The sequence below is a fragment of the Phyllopteryx taeniolatus genome, chromosome 9, assembly GCF_024500385.1.
Source record: "Phyllopteryx taeniolatus isolate TA_2022b chromosome 9, UOR_Ptae_1.2, whole genome shotgun sequence".
Taxonomy (NCBI): domain Eukaryota; kingdom Metazoa; phylum Chordata; class Actinopteri; order Syngnathiformes; family Syngnathidae; genus Phyllopteryx; species Phyllopteryx taeniolatus.
In genome coordinates this window covers 9,823,648-9,846,649 of record NC_084510.1, presented here as the reverse complement: position 1 = coordinate 9,846,649, position 23,002 = coordinate 9,823,648, and the positions used below count along the sequence as shown (strand labels likewise).

The 23,002-nt window shown below is 40.1% G+C and overlaps 1 protein-coding gene across 3 annotated transcripts in view; it reads left to right on the top strand.

Moving 5' to 3' along the window:
* Positions 1–23,002, top strand: part of suclg2 (succinate-CoA ligase GDP-forming subunit beta) — a 131,223-nt gene that overhangs the window by 27,583 nt on the left and 80,638 nt on the right. For all 3 annotated transcript variants that reach the window (XM_061784715.1, XM_061784714.1, XM_061784716.1), the window contains exons 2-3: positions 1,920–2,067; positions 18,933–19,032. In XM_061784715.1, the coding sequence (XP_061640699.1) occupies positions 1,920–2,067; positions 18,933–19,032 (248 nt within the window). The remainder of the gene's footprint in view (positions 1–1,919; positions 2,068–18,932; positions 19,033–23,002) is intronic.

The following is a 23,002-nucleotide window of genomic DNA, read 5'->3' as shown; positions in this document are numbered from 1 at the left end:
CTCGGTGAACAGAATGAGATTCCAGAAGACTGGACCACTACAGCCAAGGTGATCAGAGAGACAGGCAGGCGAGTACTTGGTGTATCTTCTGGTAAGAAAGGGGAGAAGGAGACTTGGTGGTGGAATCTCAAAGTACAGGAAATCATACAAGGAAAGAAGTTAGCTAGGGGAGAGGTTTGAAGTGGGGCACTGAGAAGACTGAGGAGAGGCGAAAGCAATACATGGAGATGCGACATAGGGTGAAAGTAGAGGTGGCAAAGGCCAAACAATAGATATATATAGATTTTTTTTTTTTTTTTATGCATTGGGGGAATCAAACCCACGCCATCTGCATGAAAGGCAGCAGCATGTACTACTACACTACTGGTGCTTACAAACATACAGTCTATAAAAATGTAAAAACATATATTTTTAAGAATCATACACTGAAGACTGCTGATGTAGTTACCTGACAGCAAGCTTGCCGAGGTGTATAATATTGAATTGCAAGTTTAGTACGTTAGATTAAAAATACACATTTAAGGTGAAACTCAAATGGGACATCATTTGGGACACTAGTTGACTTTGCAATTGGCAATTGGAACTCATGGAAAAAGACAAGCTATGTGTGTCTAACTTTATGTTTATAGTTGTTTATGTCCCACTTAAGAGAATGTGTCAGGATCAGAAACCTGCTCAATTGTATTTTTATCAGACATTTTTGACTCATTGTTGCTGATAATCTGTGTTGTGTCATTTGCAAACTTGCCAATTTTATTAATAGTGGTAGAGTGGTAGAGAAATTAAAGGAAAGGGCTCCGCACACAGCCCTGTGGAACACCAGTGTTCAGTATGAAGGTGGAGAAGGTGTGGTTTTTTTAACCTGACAGATTGGGGTCATGTCGTTAAATAGTGTTAGTATTCGGCGTGGGACGAGGACCCAGGAGCAGAATGTTAATGGATGGCTCAGTCATAAACCAGGACAGTTGAATCCAGGTGTGGTAGCAAGAGGTCCACAGGTGCGGGGTTCTGGCACGCAGGTAATGAGGCAAACCAAGCAGGTGTACAGGCGAGAATTCACGCGTGGGAGTTCTGAGTGGAAAGCAAAACAAGGATTAGGATTTCGGCAACAAAGCATTAACCTGAGCCGGATGCGACTGACTAAACAGCATAAATTGATGTGACGATAGGGTGGAGTTTAGGACTATCTTAAGAATGCAGCTGATGATTATTCCTGGGTCCCTGCTCCCAACTCTATCTTCAATTCAGACACACGTAGACATACATATTACACACACGGGGGAAAAAAGGGACAGGGCTCAAGGAGGATAGGCAGCAGACCTGACAGAAAGTCCTTGTTCCTATTATGTCAATTTAGTCTTGATGTAAAAATGGATGAGTACACGTGTCAGTTTAGTCAAATTCTGATGAGTTTTATTGCTATTGATAATGGACTATACAGTGGAGGAAAATCACTTGCTTATTTGCCACAACTTACCCAACATTCCTTGTTTCCATTCACGCACAGCAGTGCTATAAGGATTCTTAACTCCAACATGCCTTTGTCTCTTCATCACATGTAAAATTCAATGTCTTTTTAATCGCAACAGCAGCTGGAACTGACAGGGGCTGTGTCTGCTGATGGGGCAAATAGCTCAAGAGCTGTCCTGGTGCTCAACCTGACTTAACGCCTCATTACTGGAAAAGGAGAATGAGAGATGTTTGGAGAAAGCAGACAAGACCGAGTCAGGGAGTGCAGATATGTAGTCTGTGCAATTCTCAGTAAGATTAAAGCATATATTGTGATAGACCTTTTCTGACACAGCAGAGGGGAAAAACTACAGTTAGAGATTGTGTATATTTGAGACTTTATATCGATTATTCTAACTGCATTAGGCTTAAATCACACTTTCTCATCTTGACTTCCTGCTTTCCATCAGCTTCACTGCAACTGGTTGAGTCCTAAAAGATGGCTAAATCTTCAAGAATACCAGAGCAAAAAGTTGATGCAAGAGTGTGGCGTGGCTGTCCAACGCTTCTTTGTAGCTGACACGGCCTCTGAGGCTTTAGAGGCTGCAAAAAAACTCGGTGAGTAGTATAAACACCCATGGACACACACAAATTTGTTGTGTAGAACTGTAAATCAGTTATACCGGCACTAAGATTGGTACCTTGCTATGATGTATACATTTACATAACATTTACATTTTTATTAAATGTTACATTTATATCTTTGTTATCTGTGAATTCCATTATATCTAGTATATTATGTATAAGCTTACCTCAAAATGTCTGGTAAAATATATACATATTTTTTTCGAAAGGAAGTTTATAATGACTTACTCTAATGTGGTAACTGTGGGAAGCATGACTGTGCTCCATTCCTCGAGTTGTATTTTTCGACAAATTAAAGAAAAAATCCTCATTCACCCCAAAATTGTTGTCTCACAAACATAATTACCAACTATTGCCAAACCATTGCAATAATTTATTTCAAAGGACATTTATCTGTAAGTAATATTTGTGTGATGCATAAACTGAAGATATTTGTTTCATGGCATTACCACTTAAAAAATGTTTTAAAAACAATAACATCGCTAGAAATTATGCAAAGATCTTACTACTGAACACAGTGACTATATAATAGCAGTCCTATTAATATTGCATGGCTCTTTGGCTGTGCTACAAGACATGCGAACTGTTGCGATTAATCAGAGATGAAGTTTTATCAACATTAATCGTGTCTTTAAAATTTCTTGCTAATGCATCACAGCCTTTTTTTTGTTTTTTTTAAGCTTTATAATTGTGCCCTCTTTTTTTCATCATGGCACTCAACCGAATTAATTTTCTTTTACAGCCACTCATGTTCAGTTTTTCACACATCGCAAGGCTTTTGTTTTGATTCGTCTTCTTTATAATTTATTTTAACCCTTCGGTTGCAATTTGGATCATTACCCCTGCATGCTCGTGCCATGCCATGCTGAAAAGTGACTAAACGGTATAGTGATTTTATTACAATAGTTTGACAAATGCATTTTACTAAAATAGTACAGAACCGAAACGAATTTGTATGCACTCACACAAACATATTTTGCATTTCCCAGCTTCCCTGTTCTTCTCCCTACCCAGTCACTAAATTGCAGAACACATATGTATCACCAGCTTTGTTTTTAATTTTTACTTTTTTGATTAGTTTTATTTTTTTTATTTAGCGCCCTCTCCAGCTCCATCCATTGTTTGTTGATTGTTGTTGGCAAGTGTGGTGCCATTCTAAACACTGCTGGGCTCATATGTGTGTGTGTGTGTATATATGTATGTATATGTATGTATATGTATGTATATGTATGTATATGTATGTATATATATATATATATATATATATATATATATATATATATATAATATTGAACACATGAAGAAAGGGAGGTGCAAAAAAGCATGTAGAGCCAAGACAACACCTAAAATCTATCAATAATTAAAAAGCAATCCATTTAGCAGGTATTGTTGTCACAAGGAAAATAGTGAGTAATGTACTCTGCTGCAATGGCCTGTATGCACGCTCACCACGCAAGACCCGATTGCTGGAAAACAAAAAGCATGTCAAAGCTCGTTTAAAGTTTGCTGAACAACATTTGGACAAACCAGTTAAATTCTGGGAAAATATAGTGTGGTCTGATGAGAGCAAAATTTAACTCTTTGGATGCCATAAAGCACATCTCGTTTGGAGGAGAAATGGCACTCCACATCACCCCAAAAACACCATACCAACAACAGTGAAGTTTGGAGGTGGGAACGTGATGGTGTTCTGCTGCTTTTCAGCAAATGGTACCGGTAAACCTTATATTATTGAAGGAAGGCTGAATGGACAAATGTACACGAGACATTCTTGACAAAAATCTGCTGCCTTCTTCGAGGATGATGAAAATGAAATGAGGGTGGACATTTCAGCAGGATAGTGATCCATAACACACTGCCAAGGAAACTCTCAATTGGTTTCAAAGAAAACAAATAAAGCTGCTAGAATGGCCTAGCCCATCACCTGACTTGAATCCAATCGAAAATCTATGGAAAGAACTGAAACTCAAGGTCCATAAAAGAAGCCCACAGAACCTTAAATATTTGAAGACTGCTTGTGTGGAGGAATGGGCCAAAATCACACCAGAGCAATGCATGCGACTAGTTTCTCCATACAGGAGGCTTTTGTACAAAGCATTAAATAAACACCAGTTGGCGTGTTCAATACTTTTTCCCTATGTCATTTCACATTATTACATACAACTTAATTTCCATACTTATTTGTTCTACTTTCTTTGTATGTATGGGTTACTTGGGTTCTTCCTAACATCTGGTGAAATTTTCATGTCAATTCCACCTTTGGAAATATATATAGTGAGAAAAATGATGAGCTGCTGTAAATCTATCTATCTATCTATCTATCTATCTATCTATCTATCTATCTATCTATCTATCTATCTATCTATCTATCTATCTATCTATCTATCTATCTATCTATCTATCTATCTATCTATCTATCTATCTATCTATCTATCTATCTATCTATCTATCTATCTATCTATCTATCTATCTATCTATCTATCTATCTATCTATCTATCTATCTATCTATCTATCTATCTATCTACATCCATATTCTTTACCGCTTATCCTCACTAGGGTCACGGGCTGGTGGAGCCTATCCCAGCTATCTTCGGGCGGGAGGGGGGTACACCCTGAACCGGTCGCCAGCCAATCGCAGGGCACATAGAAACAAACAAACATTCACACCAACGGGCAATTTAGAGTCTCCAATCAACCTTACCACGCATGTTTTTGGGATGAGGGAGGAAACCAGAGTGCCCGGAGAAAACCCACCCAGGCACAGGGAGAACATTACATTACATTCGCTAAAGAAACCAGAACTCAATTGAAACCAGGCTTTAAAATGCATTTAATCTGACGGTCATTGATTCTTTAAGTGTGCTACACATACCACGAGTCGACTAGTGGTACGCAGGCTTCCTCTAGTGGTACAATATGCAAAATAGTCACTGCCTAAGCACAGTTTAGCTGTATTTAACTTTTAAAGACCCCTAAAACATAGCAAAACAATGTATATTTGACACATCACAAAAAATACAAAAAAATCCCAAAGTTTGTGAAAATAAGGCTTCAGAAATGGTCAAGAAATGAGAAATTCTTTCAGCTTCTAGACGCTGTGGGCATGTCGCTAAGAGATCTGAACATCCCGCCTCCCCGGACCTTTCAGCTGTCAATCAAATACACGGCGGCTACTTTCTTCTCTCACGACTCGTAAGCGGAATTTCCAGTGACGGAGATAGCTCACACTCTCATGGGCCGCAGAGAAGCAGCCTCTGAGCAGGCATAATGACCATAAGCTGCGCCGCCAGGACAATTTTCAGCGGTACAGCATGTCTGTAACGCTGTTATACTGGACCCCCGGCGGCTTTCCTAACCGTATTCAGGCATGAAGTTCAATGCCTGGATGACATTAAGTTGGGAAAAAAACGGAAAGATGATTTAGTCACATTGGTGTGATATGTCCTTTCCTATGTTCGAAAGGAAGCACCTTTCGCACCACTAATTCAATTTCAAATTATACTATTCAGGTTTGTTTTTTAACTGCAATGTTTCGAATTAAACAATACAAATTCTAATTGTTTTTCAAATTCTGTTTTTGAATGCAATTAATTTAGTGTAGAAATTCAAATTCAAATATATATATGATTGAAATTCATTTCTTGCGGGCACATATTTCAGCCCATAGGCCATGTTTTAATGGTTGAAAGTTTTTTCCAACGCAATCTACTCCTCCTGGGGTTAAGTTGTTTTCCCAGGGGAGGAGGGTTAGGAGCCCTCACAATAAGAGCTGGCTGCTGGCCCCTCAAGTCAAACAAATGATCAAATATAAGTCAAAACTTTTTTTTTTTTTTTTTTTAACTAATTGATCTGTTTTGTCTGCCACTGCTTGTTGCAGATAAACTTCTTGTTCACAGTAAAATATTTTGCAAATATCATATCTCAAGTCACTGTCAATATTCATACGAAACTATGGTATGCCATCGTGATGCTGTACCTCCTCAAAAAAGGGTATAACTAAATCATATACTGTTGATCGCACCAGTGCTATTAGTGCAAAAGTTAGTATAGAGCCCTGATAATAATGTCTGTCTATTTTATCAGTCTATGACAATTTAAAAAAAAAAAACTTTGGTCAACAAGCATTTTCTGCTGTGCGTCTTGTTTGCCTATTGAAACTCATCCTAAAAATAGTACCGTATTTTCTCTTGTATAATATGCACACCCCCAAGTCAACACTCTTTTGAACGTGGCACAGTACTCATCAGGCAATGCTTCTTGACAAACTGGTATGTGTTTTCTCGTGCTCAGAGAAGCTTTAAGCCACACCTTGTAAGTAAAATGTAAGTAAGTAGTGTTTACCACTACCATGATTTGTATGTTGTCTAGTCAATGAACTGAAAATGGCAGGTTGATTCAGGGGGCGTGTCTACACAGTAGGGGCAATGTCCAGTGGAAGGGAACCAACATGTTCCTGAAATGAGTGCAATATTTTGGGAAACCTTTTATTGGAACCCCAGAGGCAGTGCCTAATATTTTCTAAATTTATGAAAAACAAAGCATCCTTTATCCAAATTGAGGGGGGCGGGCAGGTAATCTGATAATGAGCATTACTCCTGTTTTTAACACTCTCCAATGATTCTGGACACAACTTCACACCCAGCACAGAAAACGCTTATAGATTGGGAAATCTAGTCATAACTTCACTTCAACTATGCAAGATATCCGTCAGGGCTAGCCAGAAATACACCACAAATCAATGCATGCCCAACCATGGCGAAATACAAATGTATGCTGGTCAAATACATTTAAAGTATGGCGTATGGCTGACTGATCCTTTTTTAAGTCCATACACCCTCCCTTTTCGTTCCAACTGTCCCCACATAAGTCGCCTTGTGCCCCTTAACACTTAAAGCGCCTTTTCCAAATTACTTTCATCTTTTCCTTTCAAAAAATAAGGCAGTGTCTCTGGTGAAAACTGCTGACAGTGGTATTTGGTCCCGAGTAGAGTTGGCTTAACCAGAGCCTCTTTTTCTACCATCTTTTTCAGAAGCGCTGAGGGATAAGACAACACTCTTAGAGGTTTGTGCGTGGTGTTTTTGTGTGTGTTATTGTGCCTTTGTTTGTAACTGCAGCCGATGGAGACTGTTGTGATGAGAATACAGAGCCACAGTTATTGGTATGCTATTTTTGCTACCATTTTAGGTTTCACAAGTGAATGATGAGAAGCTCCCCCTGATTTGAGAGTTGGCCTATTCAGTTGTAGTCATTTGACATGGATGAATGGCATTGATGTACAGGATTTTAGTGCGTCACTAAAAGTTTTGCTAGAGTGGGCAATATATATCGCCTTGGATATAATCATGTACGTTGCTTTAAATGTGCAATTTTATGTTATCAAGTATTCATACAGTCTCTACAGAACTGTATGAAAACACCTGAACGGGTGCGTGGACGGCATATTAGGAGGAGTGAAAGGAGCAAGTGCATGAAAGTCCTCATTCGCCAAATCAACGGACATGATTCAGTCATGTGACTCAGTGGCAAGCAAAATAAACTCTCGCTGTCAAACAAGCGGGCCGAGCAACCTATTCAGGAGTTTAGCAGCTTAAAAAATGGGTGAATTGAAACAATGGACCTCAATGGCATGCATGTATAGTTTTTTATTGGCCGAAGTACATGCTGGCTGCCCAAACGCAGCCAGTTTAAAAGTGAAACAAAGAGAATGGACGGCGCTGTTATGATCATATATTCACTGAAGGATTATTCATTCTGGATACGACCCTAGTGAGGATAAGCGGTAATGAAAATGGATGGATAACATATGCCAAGAACTGTGCACTCTCATAGTCATCCCGACTGCTGGTGAGGCTAATGGAGGAGCTAGCTAGCATAGCCCAACTCCTGCTGCAACTATAAATATATAGCTATAAATACTGTATTTCACTATCCCATCACTGATCAACCACTGCTTTACTTATTTGAACCCTGTGCTGTATTACCAATATCAGCTGTTAAACTTGTCACGGGGAATAAAACAAATAAATAAAATCTGCGGTCATGACGGCACATATTGTTTCAAAATTACGTGTGTGTGCGTGTGCCCGCGATTGTAAACCTTAATCTTTTTCCATTTAGTTCTTCATAAGAAACACCTAGTCATGTGGAAAGGTTTTAAAACTTTATGAAGCTGGTAAATCAAATTTCCCTCACAGGATGAATAAAGTCCATCTAGCCATCCATACACGACCTCTGCTCAAGAAAAGATGAGAACTTTTGCAAAACACACTCAGAAAACCATCGCTGAGTCATTTAGCAAACATGTACCATATGACAAAAACAAATAAACGGCAAGACATTGAGAATACCATCAATTACATTTCTGTGTTTATGCGGTGTTCGAGCCAAATTTATATGCCAATGTGTGCTGTAGTGAAAAACTTGTCTATGTGGTTTAAAATATTTAATTAGGGTTAAATTTTTATGTAATCGTACTTTTGGGACATTTGTACCGACCGCGGTCACATTTCTAAGGCTTTAGCCAACAGTCTAGAAAAAAATATACGATAATACATTGCGACCAAACAGGTTTTATTAAAGGACAGAGCTCCACCAACAATGTCAGGTTTCAGGTTCGGGTTTGGAGATTTCGGTTCCTGGTTTCGGTGCCTGCGGTCCGCCCACCCTGGGGAGGGGTTGGCGGGGGCCGGCGGGGGGCATGTGCGGGGACGTGTTTGTGCATGGCGGCGGAGGGCAGGGGTGTGTTTTGACTTTGATGGGGTTGTAGCGTTTGGTTCCATCCATTGAAGGGGAAAGGGGGAGACTCACCGGTGCTGTGGAGTGTTGCTTTTCGTGTCGGGGTGCTAGGTTCCGGTGCGTGCCCTTCAAGGTGTGAGCTTGGAGCAGGGGGTCGGTTTGAAGCTTACGCGTGTGGACCATTTCGCGTGGTGGGGCAGTCCCGGGTGGCTCTTTTGGCGATGCTGTATTTAACTTTGAGCTGAGACATTGATTGGCGACTGTTGCGTCGCTTGGGTTGTTTCCGCACGCATTGCCTTTTGGTTCGTGGGTTTGGTGGTGGTGCTGTGGAGCCCCGGGTCGAATGTTAATTTTTGGTCTGTGGTGCGGGCTGAGGGGGAATGGGGCTGGGCGGATGTTCGTCGACTCCCTTTATTTTATTTTTTTTTATTTTTTTTTTGCCAGGCACCCTGGGGGAGTTGGGTTTGGTGGGGAGTTGGGTTTGGTGTCGGGGTGGGGGGCCGAAGTCACTCGGATTCGGGCGATGCCCGGCCCTACTTACCCCCTCTTCTCTGTAGTCTGCTGACTGGTTGGGGTGGACCCGCTGGAGTCTAGCCTCTTACTTCACACACACACTGCACATTTTTTTATACTCACACTGTACATACGCACATTGGGCACACTCATATATCATTCAGGGTCCCCTGGGGGACTAGCACAAGGTGTGGTGGGGTGGACTCCGGGCCGGGTGCTGACACATCTGTGCTGGTTTGCGGTCATGTTCTCCCCGTGCCTGCGTGGGTTTTCTCCGGGCACTCCGGTTACCTCCCACATCCCAAAAACATGCATGGTAGGTTAATTGACAACTCTAAATTGCCCGTAGGTGTGAATGTGAGTGTGAATGGTTGTTTGTTTGTATGTGCCCTGCGATTGGCTGGCAACCAGTTAAGGGTGTACCCTGCCTCCTGCCCGATGATAGCTGGGATAGGCTCCAGCACGCCCGCGACCCTAGTGAGGAGAAGCGGCTCAGAAAATGGATGGATGAACTTCAGAATAATTATTTGAAAAAACTAACAAAATAGAGATAATACTTCGTTTTGATCATATGGTAGAAGCAAAATCATGCATTGTAAATGTATGATTTTGCATTATGCATGGGTAGAAGGGTTTTCCAGAATTTTGAGGTCAACTTTGGGGGTGCGGATAAAACATGGGTGCGCATTATACACAAGAAATTATGGTAATCCAGTTCAAAGTACTCCATAGATCACGTGTTACACAATTTAGTATGCATAAAATGGGCTATTAATAATAAAATCTACCAATATTAATCAATGGCAAAATCTTGTCATAGAGTATATAACACTTCTCCCTGTGGTCTGCCAGCCGGTTGGGCTGGGGGCCGGAGCCGCAGGAGGCTAGCCTTTTACCTCACATTTTTAGTACTCACACTGTACATACTTCGCACATTGCCATCTCATGTAGGGTCCCCTGCGGGACTGGCACTGTGCATGTTGGAGGGGGCGCCGGGCCGGGTCCTGGCACCTCTGTGCTGGTTTCCGGTCTGGTCACCCCCCCTTCTCTGCCCTGATGGTCCTCCAGTTTTTATGCATCATGCACCCATCTGTGAGGGGAGGGCAGTGTCGGGCAGGGGTGGACACTCGTCCAGGTATCCTGGCACTACAGTCTGCTCTCTGTCCCGTCATGCTTTTACCCCACGGATTTTTAATACACCACATACATTCGCACATCCTTTGGGGACCTGGTTGGCATGGATGTAGGTGACGGTTATGGGTCATTATTGCCCTGTGACCGTCTCGCCTCACCCACACCAGTCTCCCCAACTTTAATGCACTACACCCCACCACACATGATCACGGTACAGGGATAATGGTTGCCAGTCAGGGACCTGGTAGCCATAGTCAAAGGGTGGGTGGTGGGTTTTCACATTTCTCTTGGCTTGGCTTCTGGGCAGCTTTACCTCAATGCCCTAGTTCAAGCCAATTCAGTGTTACATAGGGTGAATGCATTAGAGCAGTGAGGGAGTGCTCTGCTTCACTAGCATATTCCCTAGAGTCCCTGGTTGGACAGAGCAGCTCTTGTTCCTTACCAGTTCCTTACCAGTTCCTTACCAGTCACCTGTAACAGAGTAAGACAGATGGTTCTACACTTCTACCAATTCTGGCAAATACCCGATTAGGAGGGAGCGTGTTGGAGGCTGCAGATATACAATTAAAGTGTCTGGAACAGATAAAAAGAATACAAACACATATTTAAGGGTCAACAAAATATGCAACAGAGCACTCAGATAATACAAGGGCTTAGAGAAACAAGTACAAACTGTTCACTGGCCTCGCTTGGGAACTAATGTCACAGAATAAATTAGATGGCTCTTAAGTCTCTAGTTTCGAAAAAGCCATGAATTTCTAAATTGTCCTAACAGTTGTAAATAGGCTTTACAGGGTAAATCCGCCTGTCTCTCACAGAGATGATTTTTGTAAGCAGCTTAGTGTTTCCACCTCCTCATTACGCACCCTAACCTATTCACGTTGAGGGTGAGACATGGAATTATTTTAGACATACCTCCTCCTCCATTGAATTTGCATGATACTAATGTGCCAGCAGAGGTAAACTGAAGGCTATTGCTTGTTTCCATGGTACCTTGCATGCATGCAAGCTACACAACAATTGATATCTGATTTTGATTTCTACTTAAGTCATTAAAATGGGGAAATGCTACTTGAAGTATATCCCTAGACACAATCAATTATCACTGGTAAACTACTTCTAGAAAACTATGCCAGTCGTGATGGTGCCATTTTTTTCATGGATATTCTCAGGGAGCATTTCAAGTTAAAAAGAGAGGTGAAAATGGTATCTCATGAAAATGTGTCTATTATTCAAGTGTTAAATGGAAAATAGAGAGGTCCTACCATTGGTTTGTGGCACTGGACAGAGATGGCCTCATTAGGGGGACATATGGACACAATAATTATGATCTTAAACTGATGAATTGTAAAAACATATTTCTCAATTTGTTTGATCTTGCTGTTTGTCTCACTATACAGGAATCTTCTGTGATGTGCGTCCTGCATCTGAGACGCACAAAAATTAGCAGGGACCCATGAAGTGATTTCAATCTAGAACCCGAGATGCATGGCTTCAAACTCACCCTATGTATGTGTGGGTGTGTTGGTGAAGAGCTTCCACACACAGCAAATCAAAGGAGGAATACTCTAAAAGTACGAGTTCTGTCTTGGTGCTAGCCAATCAAAGGCAGAGTAGGGCGGGTTTTCGTTCGATAAATACAATGGACACTGTTTTCTTTTTTTCTGGACTCGATAAATTTCCATAGTTGTGGTAACAGCGGGCGCTCACGACGCAGGAAGCTGCTGGCAGAGCAGAACGACGTTTGCTCCATAGATGCACACAACTGGGAAACTTTAGGGAAAGTTAACTTTCTATTAGATTTGCTAACCTGCGAGGTAGCGAGCCAGCAGGCTAAGGAGCTAAACAGATCACTCGACTGCGGCGACATCGTTTAAAACATCAACGCTCGGATTTGTGTATTCCACACACAACACACATACGCAAAACAAAGCAAATGTATTTATACAGCGCATTTCATACACAAGGTAACTCATTGTGCTTTACATGATTAAAAGCATTTAAAAACAAAGAAAGAAACATCTTATGAACATTTAAACACACACACACACGGGTTATCTCTATATTTATCATAACCACAGTGACACACAATCAATATTCAGGCAGTAGAACTCATTTTCAGTATCATTTGATTCACTGGTGAAGGTCTCAAAGTCCAGCAGCTCGAGACCGGTCCTTATTTAACCGGATGAAGTATATAGGTAGCAGAAGTTATACCGTACAAAACACAATAACATTCATTTTCTTCCCCAGTGACAAAGCCAAAATGCTGTTGAGTAAATACAGTGGGTACGGAAAATATTCAGACCCCCTTAAATGTTTCACTAATTGTTACATTGCAGCCATTTGCTTGAATCATTTAAGTTCATTTTTTCCCCTCATTAATGTACACACAGCACCGCATATTGACAGAAAAAAACCCTGCATTGTTGACATAGTTGCAGATTTATTAAAAAAGAAAAACTGAAACACACAGCTATAAGTATTCAGACCATTTGCTCAGTATTTAGTAGAAGCAGCCTTTTGAAGGAATACAGCCTTTCTGGGAATGATGCAACATGTTTTTCATACCTGGATTTGGGGATCCACTGTCATTCCTCCTTGTAGTTCCTCTCTAGTTCTGTCAGGTTGGATTGTGAATGTTGGTGGACAGCAATTTTCAGGTCTCTCCAGGGATGCTCAATTGGGTTTAAATCAGGGCTCTGGCTGGGCCATTCAAGAAAAGTCACAGAGTTGTTCTGCAGCCACTCCTTCGTTATTTTAGTTGTGTCCTTAGGGTCATTGTCTTGTTGGAAGGTGAACCTTCGGCCCAGTCTGAGGTCTTGAGCGCTCTGGAGAAGGATATCTCTGTACATGGCGGCATTCATCTTTCCTTCGATTGCAACCAGTCCTCCTGTCCCTGCAGCTGAAAAACACCCCCACAGCATGATGCTGCCACCACCATGCTTCACTGTTGGGACTGTATTGGACAGGTGATGAGCAGTGCCTGGTTTTCTCCACACATGCCACTTAGAATTAAGGCCAAAAAGTTTTATCTTGGTCTCATCAGACCAGATAATCTTATTTCTCACCATCTTGGAGTCCTTCAGGTGTTTTTTGCAACCTCCATGCAAGCTTTCATGTGTCTTGCACTGAGGAGAGGCTTCTATCAGGCCAGTCTGCCGTAAAGCCCCAACTGCTGGAGGGCTGCAGTGACGTTTGACTTTCTAGAACTTTCTCCCATCTCCCGACTGCATCTCTGGAGCTCAGCCACAGTGATCTTTGGGTTCTTCTTTACCTCTCTCACCAAGGCTCTTCTCCCCCCGATTGCTCAGTTTGGCCGGACGGCCAGCTCTGGGAAGGGTTCTGATTGTCCCAAACATCTTCCGTTTAAGGGTTATGGAGGCCACTGTGCTTTGCCACATTTCTGTCTCTGAGCTCTGCAGGCAGTTCCTTTGACCTCATGATTCTCATTTGCGCTGACATGCACTGTGAGCTGTAAGGTGTTATATAAACAGGTGTGTGGCTTTCCTAATCAAGTCCAATCAGTATAACCAAACACAGCTGGACTCCAATGAAGGTGTAGAACCAATGATCAGAAGAAATGGACAGCACCAGAGTTAAATATATGAGTGTCACAGCAAAGGGTCTGAATACTTATGGCTGTGTGATATTTAAGTTTTTCTTTTTTAATAAATCTCCAAAGATTTCAACAATTACGCTTTTTTTTCTGTCAACATGGGGGTGCTGTGTGTACATTAATGAGGAAAAAATGAACCAATGATTCTCGCAAATGGCTGCAATATAACAAAGAGTGAAAAATTTAAGGGGGGTTGAATACTTTCCGTACCCACTGTACATTGTTTTTTTAAAAAAAAAAAAATTCAGAATTTGGCCAGCTTTAATACATTTTTCGGTTAATGACGATATCTCTGTGCCAAATCTTTTATATTTGTTTAAGTGCAATTTTTCTGAGCAGAGCATGAGTCTGTTTTATTTATTTTCTATTTATTTATATTTTATTGTTGTACAGGGGTAGGGTTAATTGAATTATTATGGTCCAATATCATTATATCAGTGACATAAAAAAATATCAACGATGCTATCGTTCATCGTGATAGTTTTTGGGAAAATATATCATCTTAAGAAATTTGCTAGCGTGGCAGGCTGAAACACATAATATATTGAGCAAGAGCAATGGATAACAAAAATATTGTACAAACAGTATAAAAATAAATAATAATAGCATAAACTGTAATACAAATCTGCACTATAGTGGGACCGCGAAGGAAGAACCGTGATATAGCAGAGAATGACTGTATCTGTATTCCATGATGATAAATTGCAGGCACTCATTGTACCAGGGCTAGGACTCATTGTTTCCAGACATGTGCATCCTGGACAGAGGTGGGTAGAATAGCCAAATATTGTACTCAAGTAAGAGTAATGTTACTTTAGAATAATATGACTCAAGTAAAAGTAAAAAGTAGTCATCCAAATATTTACTTGAGTAAGAGTAAGAAAGTACTCAATGAAAAAACTACTTAATAGTAATTTGTGAGTAACTTCTGATTTATTTATTTATTTATTTTAAATCAGAGCATGCACATCAAATAATAAAAAAATAATGTATGGGAGTCGACACACACCTGCCACCATTTAAATTTAAAAACACATGCGTTGGGCCCTACAGAAATATTATTTACTTTATTCACTTAAATGACTGCATGAAGAAGCTGTTTGCTGACCAGACTTATTGATTGTGTAAATTTTGCCATATCCACTGCCAAAACAACAATAGAAACATCTGCAACTTACCGCAAGGTGTTTTCTCAAGTTAGAAAACACAAGTTTGAAATATCCAAGTTCGGGCAGTCACAATTGAAGAGCTGGATGACAAAGCTGGTGATTTTTGGTCTGTAAACACACACGCGCGGCTGTTTTTTCCCCCCCCAAAATGAGTCATTTTGATTGGCTCTCGAAGGCTACGTGTGCAGTCATGTGACTGCCTTGTGTCGTCTGATTGGTGAATTGGAGTCAAATGACACTAGTGATCCCGTTTGATTGGCGCAACGGCCGCCCTATACAGAAGTCGAAGATGGAGTCTAAAAATAGAGGCGCACACGCATCAATGGATAAATAAAAGTAACGAACGGCATCTCAATCATTGTAACGGAGTAAAAGTATCGATCCTTCTTCACATAAATACTCAAGTAAAAGTAAAAAGTACAGTGCATTTAAAATACTCTTGACTAGTACAATTTATCGAAAATGTTACTTGAGTAAATGTAGCACGTTACTACCCACCTCTGATCCTGGGACTCACATAGTCTCAAGTGTAGAATTATCCATGTTATAAATCTTGCAGATGTACCAGTCAAAGGAAGATTTTGTGAAGATTTATCAGTATTTGTAAATCTTTCAACTGAATAGACTAATATCATCGTTAACATTTTTAAAAATACTGTGTCAAGCTAGATGGAGTGAATTTTATTTTTCTATCTAATGCTTCACCTGGGGACCATTTTCTCGCAGAATTGTAAATCGTAAAAATTGGTGAAAAGTTGAACGTCAAAAAGATAACATCACTTTTACCACTACTCTTAAATGAGTCCATCTCAAAGGAGGTTTAAACATTTAACACAATCTGTTCCATTTTCTGGTCCTTTGCGGTGCCAGTGTGATAAATGAACATTGCACAACAGTCAGGAATATTTGATCACTTCATTTAATTCACTCTGTGCACCATATTTTGTACCTTCAGTAACTGTTTGTATCCATTATTTTCAAAAGCAGAGGGCCGTGGGTATGAGACCATTGATCTTAGATTGCAATATACCAGCTGATGTACTGTGGATTTGTACTATGAGCACAAATTGTATGCTAAAATAAATGTTATGTTAAGAAGAGTGGAAGCCGTTACTAGCTGGGAGACCTCTGGCTATCATTCCATAGGCCAGATATCCCAATACTATTCTACATAGGGTGTATCTATAGCGCTAGTATTTAATAGGCATCCGGCCACAAAAGGCAGCCGCCTTTTTGTGTCCCTTTCCAAACCCATACAAGCTCGAACGTTCTCAAAGTTACTAGCATATTCTTTGGACACACTTCACTTGTGTGCCTTAAGCATTTACTTTTGTGTTAATTTTTAGATTTTATAATCAGGCAGTCCAGTTCATGTGGCTTATGCAGGGCCAGTGAAGGCTCTCGGTGGCTGGAAGCAGAGGCGTGACTCTGTCATTGAGCGTGTATACCAGATAAGATAAACTTCATTTGGCTGTATGTGTCAATGACAAAGTGAGTGTTGGGGTAGTTGGAGGGGTTGTACGCCTTTTAAATATTGGCTTAAAAGAAGGATTGTGGAACAGGTACTCATTATAGAATAAACCTTTTTTCCCAGCTCCTGTCATAGGCATGCACTCTTATTAATTTGCACTCATTACCTGACAGGGAAAAACTGAGGCACACACACACACTGGAAATTATGTAAACCCTGAGGATGATGACAGGATTGCGCTGATTGCATGGGATGTCATTGGAAATGTTGTGCATTGTTAATTCACTCCCTTGTCTGCCCTATATATAAAATATGGAGATGAAAGTTTCTTAGCAGTGGGTCATGCTTGAGAAAAATTGCAGAACCGGTTCTGCAATATTGGCCTCGCCTGGAGTGAGCAGAGGATACTGCCGTAGAGACCACCATGACCCGGGTAGACCGGCATAGACTCTCCACATTGTGCAAAGCCCCTCAGACCCCAGACCTGGGGAAGCTCCAGGATGACATCCCCACGGGCAGACCGGACATACCGCCAAGTGTGGAGGCTCCCATGAGGAGACACTGGAGTTAAACTTACAAAGTTTAAAAGACTAAAAGACAATAGGACAGGATAAAACTAACTGAAGAACAATAAGAAATGCAGTAAAATAGGATCAAAACACTGAATAGATGAATGAATTAATAAGTAATAAATATCTAAATAAATAATTAAGAAATCAGTTGAAACCTAAAACAAACAGTCTTGAGCCTCCTTTGGCATGGGCCATACATAGTGCCTGAATGCACACTCTCACCCAAAACCAAACTAATCTCACTGAATCAAAAAACTGTGGTATAAATAATTTAAATTACTACTAGATTGAAGTAGTTGTCCTACTCTCTACAATGGATAATGTTCATTGTGATTTTTAGAACGCGATGATGCCATCTGTAAACTTCAGTGATTCGTCTGTGACTAATATTTTTTTTAAGACTGTATAATAATAATGTATGATCTTTAAGGTATTGTATTTACATAGACCAACCATCCACAACCTTATTACAAAGGTAATGTTTAGTCTTTATTGAAATGGTCTGAGTGGTATTAATTTGACTGTTTTATTTTGTTATAGTTTACAGTGGTGTATAATTGAATGAGAGACCTTGAACTGCCATTCACAAATTTTACTCTCATTTAAAATTGTGGTAACCAAATCAATGGACTTTTATTATGAAACAGGAAAGTTGTACTGGAGCCTCTTTCTGAGGCTAAGTTATCTGACTGCATTCCTTTATTTTTTTATGTTAAATATAAGTCTTAAAATTCAGTTTATAATGGCATTGAAAATCTCTTTAAAAGGTTAAACCTTTAATCTGGCCAATCTCTAAAAATCCTGATGTATCTTTCTACCGCATTTCAAACAATGGGGCACCATTCTTTTTGTCTTAACTCCAGACTGAAAAATGGGTCTCACTATTGTAATGCAGTGTTAGTTTAATCCCTGCCATCTTGTCAGAGACTTTTTTTTTTCCTGGTAAGTGGTCCAGGTCTGTAGCTCTTGCTGCTGGAAATATGTTTTTTAGGCCTCCATGACTTCCCAGGTTGTGTCTTCATGTTCGCCTTCCTTTACTGACATACTGTAGGATGAGCTTGTTTCTTGCCTCCAGGGTTAAGGTGTCCATCTTGCCGTCCACTCTTCTTTCTAAACATTTCTCAACCTGACGAGAGCCACTTGTCAATGACTAAACTCGTCCACTTAGGTAACAATAACCTTGCCTGGAACCGTCTTTCCTCAAGAGTACCAACTCCATTTAAATGAGGCTATTGTAGGATGAATGCTGAAGAGAAAGCTGAGTGGCACAGTGAATTTTCAGCCATTGTCGGGTAAAAGTGACAGCAAAGGAGAAGCTGTGATTTTATATGAGGAAGGTCAAGGTATTTTTAACTGCTTAAATTCGAGAATGTTACCTTTATGAATGTACTGTACAAAAGTGGATTTTTACATTGCATGTTCTGTATTGTTTTCTGAATAAAATCATCTATAGTCATTCCCCTTCACTGAAGTAAATATTTTCCACCTTAGACTTAACATATCACACTCAGTGTTTTTCCTCTTTTTTCTTACCTCAGTCAGATGAGTAGCACACTCAAGGGGGACCTCGATTTTACATACAGTCCTTGTTTATGTTTCTATATATGCCTGTTTTGCGTTTCAGATGCCAAAGAGATTGTGCTAAAAGCTCAGATTCTGGCTGGTGGGAGAGGCAAGGGTGTGTTTGACAGTGGCCTCAAAGGTGGAGTGCATCTAACTAAGGAGTGAGTATGGCCTTTTGATTTAAAAAAAAATAAAATAAAAATGCATTTCTAGAGAGAGTGCTCCCAAATCACAAATACACACAGTAGTCAGGATTACTTGTCATGAAAATAATCCCATTCTTTTTGTTCTCTTTGTGTCTTGTTTTATTCAGTGACCCTAAATTATACTTACAAATTTAGATTTTGACGCATGGCAGATTCTCATACTAGTTATTTTCTTCTGTTGGGTTTTGTGCAGTTGCAGAGGTTGATTTTTGCAAAATTTATTGAATGAAATATTAAATTGAGTGTTAACCCTGAGGTTTTGTGCCTAATTTTTCTCTTATTTAGATTAGTCTTTTTATTCCGTCTCAATGTTGTTTTCATTCATTTTTAGTTTTTTTTTTTTTTTTTTAAATATTAATATGAAGAGCATTTATGTGAACTATGTTGCTGTGACAATTTAATATCCCTCACAGCATGAAGACCCTCTCTCTCGCTCTCTTTTTCTCTTTCCATCTCTGTATTGTTTAATTTGAAACATTGCATTTAAAAACTCAATCTAAATAATATAATTTGAAATTGAATTTTTTGTTTGAACCTGAACTCCAATAATCTTGAAAGTGAATGTAAGAATTTTTTATCCGCAATGAAAATTCAAATTCAGTACGACAAATTCAATTTAAAATTAGCTGTGACAGACATCCGGGAACTGTAAGGAATAGCAATCAATCGGCGATACACAGATCTCGTCTTCGGCCAATCAGCGCCTCTGTGTTTTATCACGTGACATAGGGACTCTACGGAATGTCAAATCTTCTAACCAGCCACAGTATTTTAACACCACTTTTCCTTAACCTTTGTGGAATGCATCATGTGGTCAGAAAGAGATAAAAAGGTGCTTCCTTTCGAACATAAGAAAGGACATATCACACCGATAGTGAAGTTGTCTTTCTTTTTTTTCCCAACATAACGTCATCCAGGCATCGATCTCCATGCCTTAGGCTTTATTGACACCTAGGGGTAGAAACAGCATATCTCGATGCAGACAGCAATGTTTCAAATGAATTCAGGGGTTTTGATATGGATGGAATCCAGCCCTTATGCAGCCGTTGTCCATTTTTTTTGGGACATTTTTTGGACTTTGATGTTTTCCACCAAAGACAAAACTGTTAAAGTCAAAGGTTAGAGGGCTGAAATTTGGCCTCACAGTTTTGAACAAGATAAACTTAAAACCATGGTGCAATTTCCAAGTTATTAGAAATAGGAGATAAACATTGACTCTACACTATTATCGCATTCTATGGCACCTATAATTCCCATTATAAAGCACATTTTTCAATATCAGAATCAGAATCATTATTTGCCAAGTATGTCCAAAAACACACAAGGAATTTGTCTCCGGTAGTTGGAGCCGCTCTAGTACGACAACAGACAGTCAATTTACAGAACACTTTGGAGACAGAAAGACATTGACAAAAAAACAGTCACTGAGCAGTAAAGGGTTGCTAGTTATCTGGTAATGCCGGTACATTTTTATTTTTTTTGACAATTGTGCAAAAAGATGCAGAGTCCTCTAGCACTTAGAGCAGTTCGAATGACTAATATTGCAATAGTCCGGTGCAATGACCATTGTGCACAGGGCGCCAAGACTTCAAGCGAATAGTACGATAATCTGGGACAATGTTGATTGTGCAAATAGTGCAGATACTCCTCAATCAGTGTGCAAATGGAGCAGATGCTACTCTGGCATGAGTGGCCAGTATATGCAAATAGTGCATGGCGAGACAACTACAGTGAGTGCACGAGTAATACATAATTGGCCCCACAGAAATGTGACAACGAACTCAAGTCAAAAAATTGCCAGCATGTTGTAATGGAATTGTAGGTTAGGTGTAAACTGTAAACCTGATGTGTTATATTGTTTTTCCTATAAATACTGAATGAATCCAAGCATTGGGGTCTGTTTGGTGTATATTTACACCCCCAATCAACCAAATGGAACCAGAGACCAAACCGTTATTTTTTTTGCAAATCCAAGCTGCTTACCTCTTGCTAATGTCCAAAAGAAAATGGACAAGGGATGCATAAGGGTTGGACTCCAAGTCCTTCATGTAAACCCCCTGAATTCATTTGAAACAGTGCTGTCTGTATCGAGATGTGGTGTGTGCTGTTTCAACCCGTAGGTGTAAGTAAAGCCTAAGGCATGGCGTTCAATACCTGGGTGACGTTATGTTGGGGAAAAAAACTCCTTTCCTATGTTCGAAAGGAAGCACCTATTTCTCTTTTTTTGACCATATAATGCATTCCACAAAGGGTTAAGGAAAGGTGGTATAAAGGTTCAAATACTGTCACTGGTTAGAAGATTTGACTTTCCGGAGAGTCCCTATGTCACGTGATAAAAAACGAAGGCACTGGTTGGCCGAAGAGGAGATCTGTGTATCGCCGATCGATTGCTATTCCTTACAGTTCCGAGATGTCTGTCACAGCTAATTTGAAATTGAATTTGTCGAACTGAATCTGAAATGATCAAACTGAATGTGAAAATATATAATTACAATTTTAATGGCGGATAAAAAAATCTTACATTCACTTTCAAGTTTATTGGACTCCAGTTTCAAACTAATACATTCAACTTCAAAAGAAAGAGGCTCCAGTAAAGGCCTGGAAAAGCATTTCAAATGAAGAATGCAACAGTCTGATGAAGTCAATGGGTCGCAAGCTTGATGCAATTAATCCAAGTAAGGGTTATGCCACCAAATATTAAATGTTATTTACTTTAAGTTAATTAATAATGTCTGTTCCAATACTTTTCCTCACTTGAAAAGTGGGTGGTTTCAAACAAAAGGCGCTCTGTCCTGAGTTGTTTAACACATCTAGATGTAATTGAACACAAAGCTGATATTATTTGCAGGAAACCATGACTTATTCTGTTGTATGAATGGCAACAGGTGGATAGTCAGCATTATTGTACCTTTTGTCATCCAATGGAAGTGCATTTAACTGTTCTGCCTGTCATTATATACTTCTGGCATATAATAGATAGAACAGCGAATATATATTTTTGATTAATAAATGAAAAAAATAGGGTGTATTCACACCAGGAAATACATTTGTGATTAATAACAAAATTATTAAAATAATAATACGGAAATAAAAAATTATAATAATGCTGTTAAGATACTGTATACTTTCAGTATATTTTAAAAAAGTAAATGTCCGCAAGAAAAGGGGCGGCGGCAGGACTGGTTTGCACGTCTGCCTCACAGTTCTGAGGAGCGGGTTCAAATGAAAATAATGTGCTTCTTCTTTAGCCACTCTTTCATTTCCTTGCTTGTGTGCTTTGGATTACCGTCCTGCTGGAAGCCCCATCCACGACCCATTTTGGCTGAGAGTAGGAGGTTGTCACCAAGGATTTCACAGTGCAAGGCTCCATCCATATTTCCCTTGATGCGGTGACGTTAACCCATCCCCTTGGAGAGAAACACCCCCAAAGCATAGCATATTTTCCACACTGCGCTTGCTCAGTGTGAAAATCCCCCGCGTCAAAGCGCAACAACGATGGCAATGGGGGTGCGGCCATCCCATATTCGGAAGTGGTGAATATGGGATGGCCTCAAAGGAAGTTGGGAGGGTTTCCCCGCTGATTGGACCGCAATCGGCAATATCATTGTTTGAAAAGAAAGCCCTAACTTTGCTTATTTTAAGGAGGAGGAGGTGACGCAGCAGCAAAAAAAATAAATGAAAAAAAGGGAATTGGGAATATCCCATACTGATTTCACGGCAGCATCTCAGAGTTAAACTCATTCGTGAGCTTTCTAGTTCCAGGAGAAGCGCTTCAAGGAGTATTTCAGGCTGAGCAGGGAGCTTTGAAAGGGAGTTTGAAAGCCTCTCGGTATATCATTATTCTATTGGCCCAAAGTTCGGGATAGCAGGACACCGCAATTATTATGCCTTCCTCCATGTCCCCCTTGCCGTTTACAGTACGTCC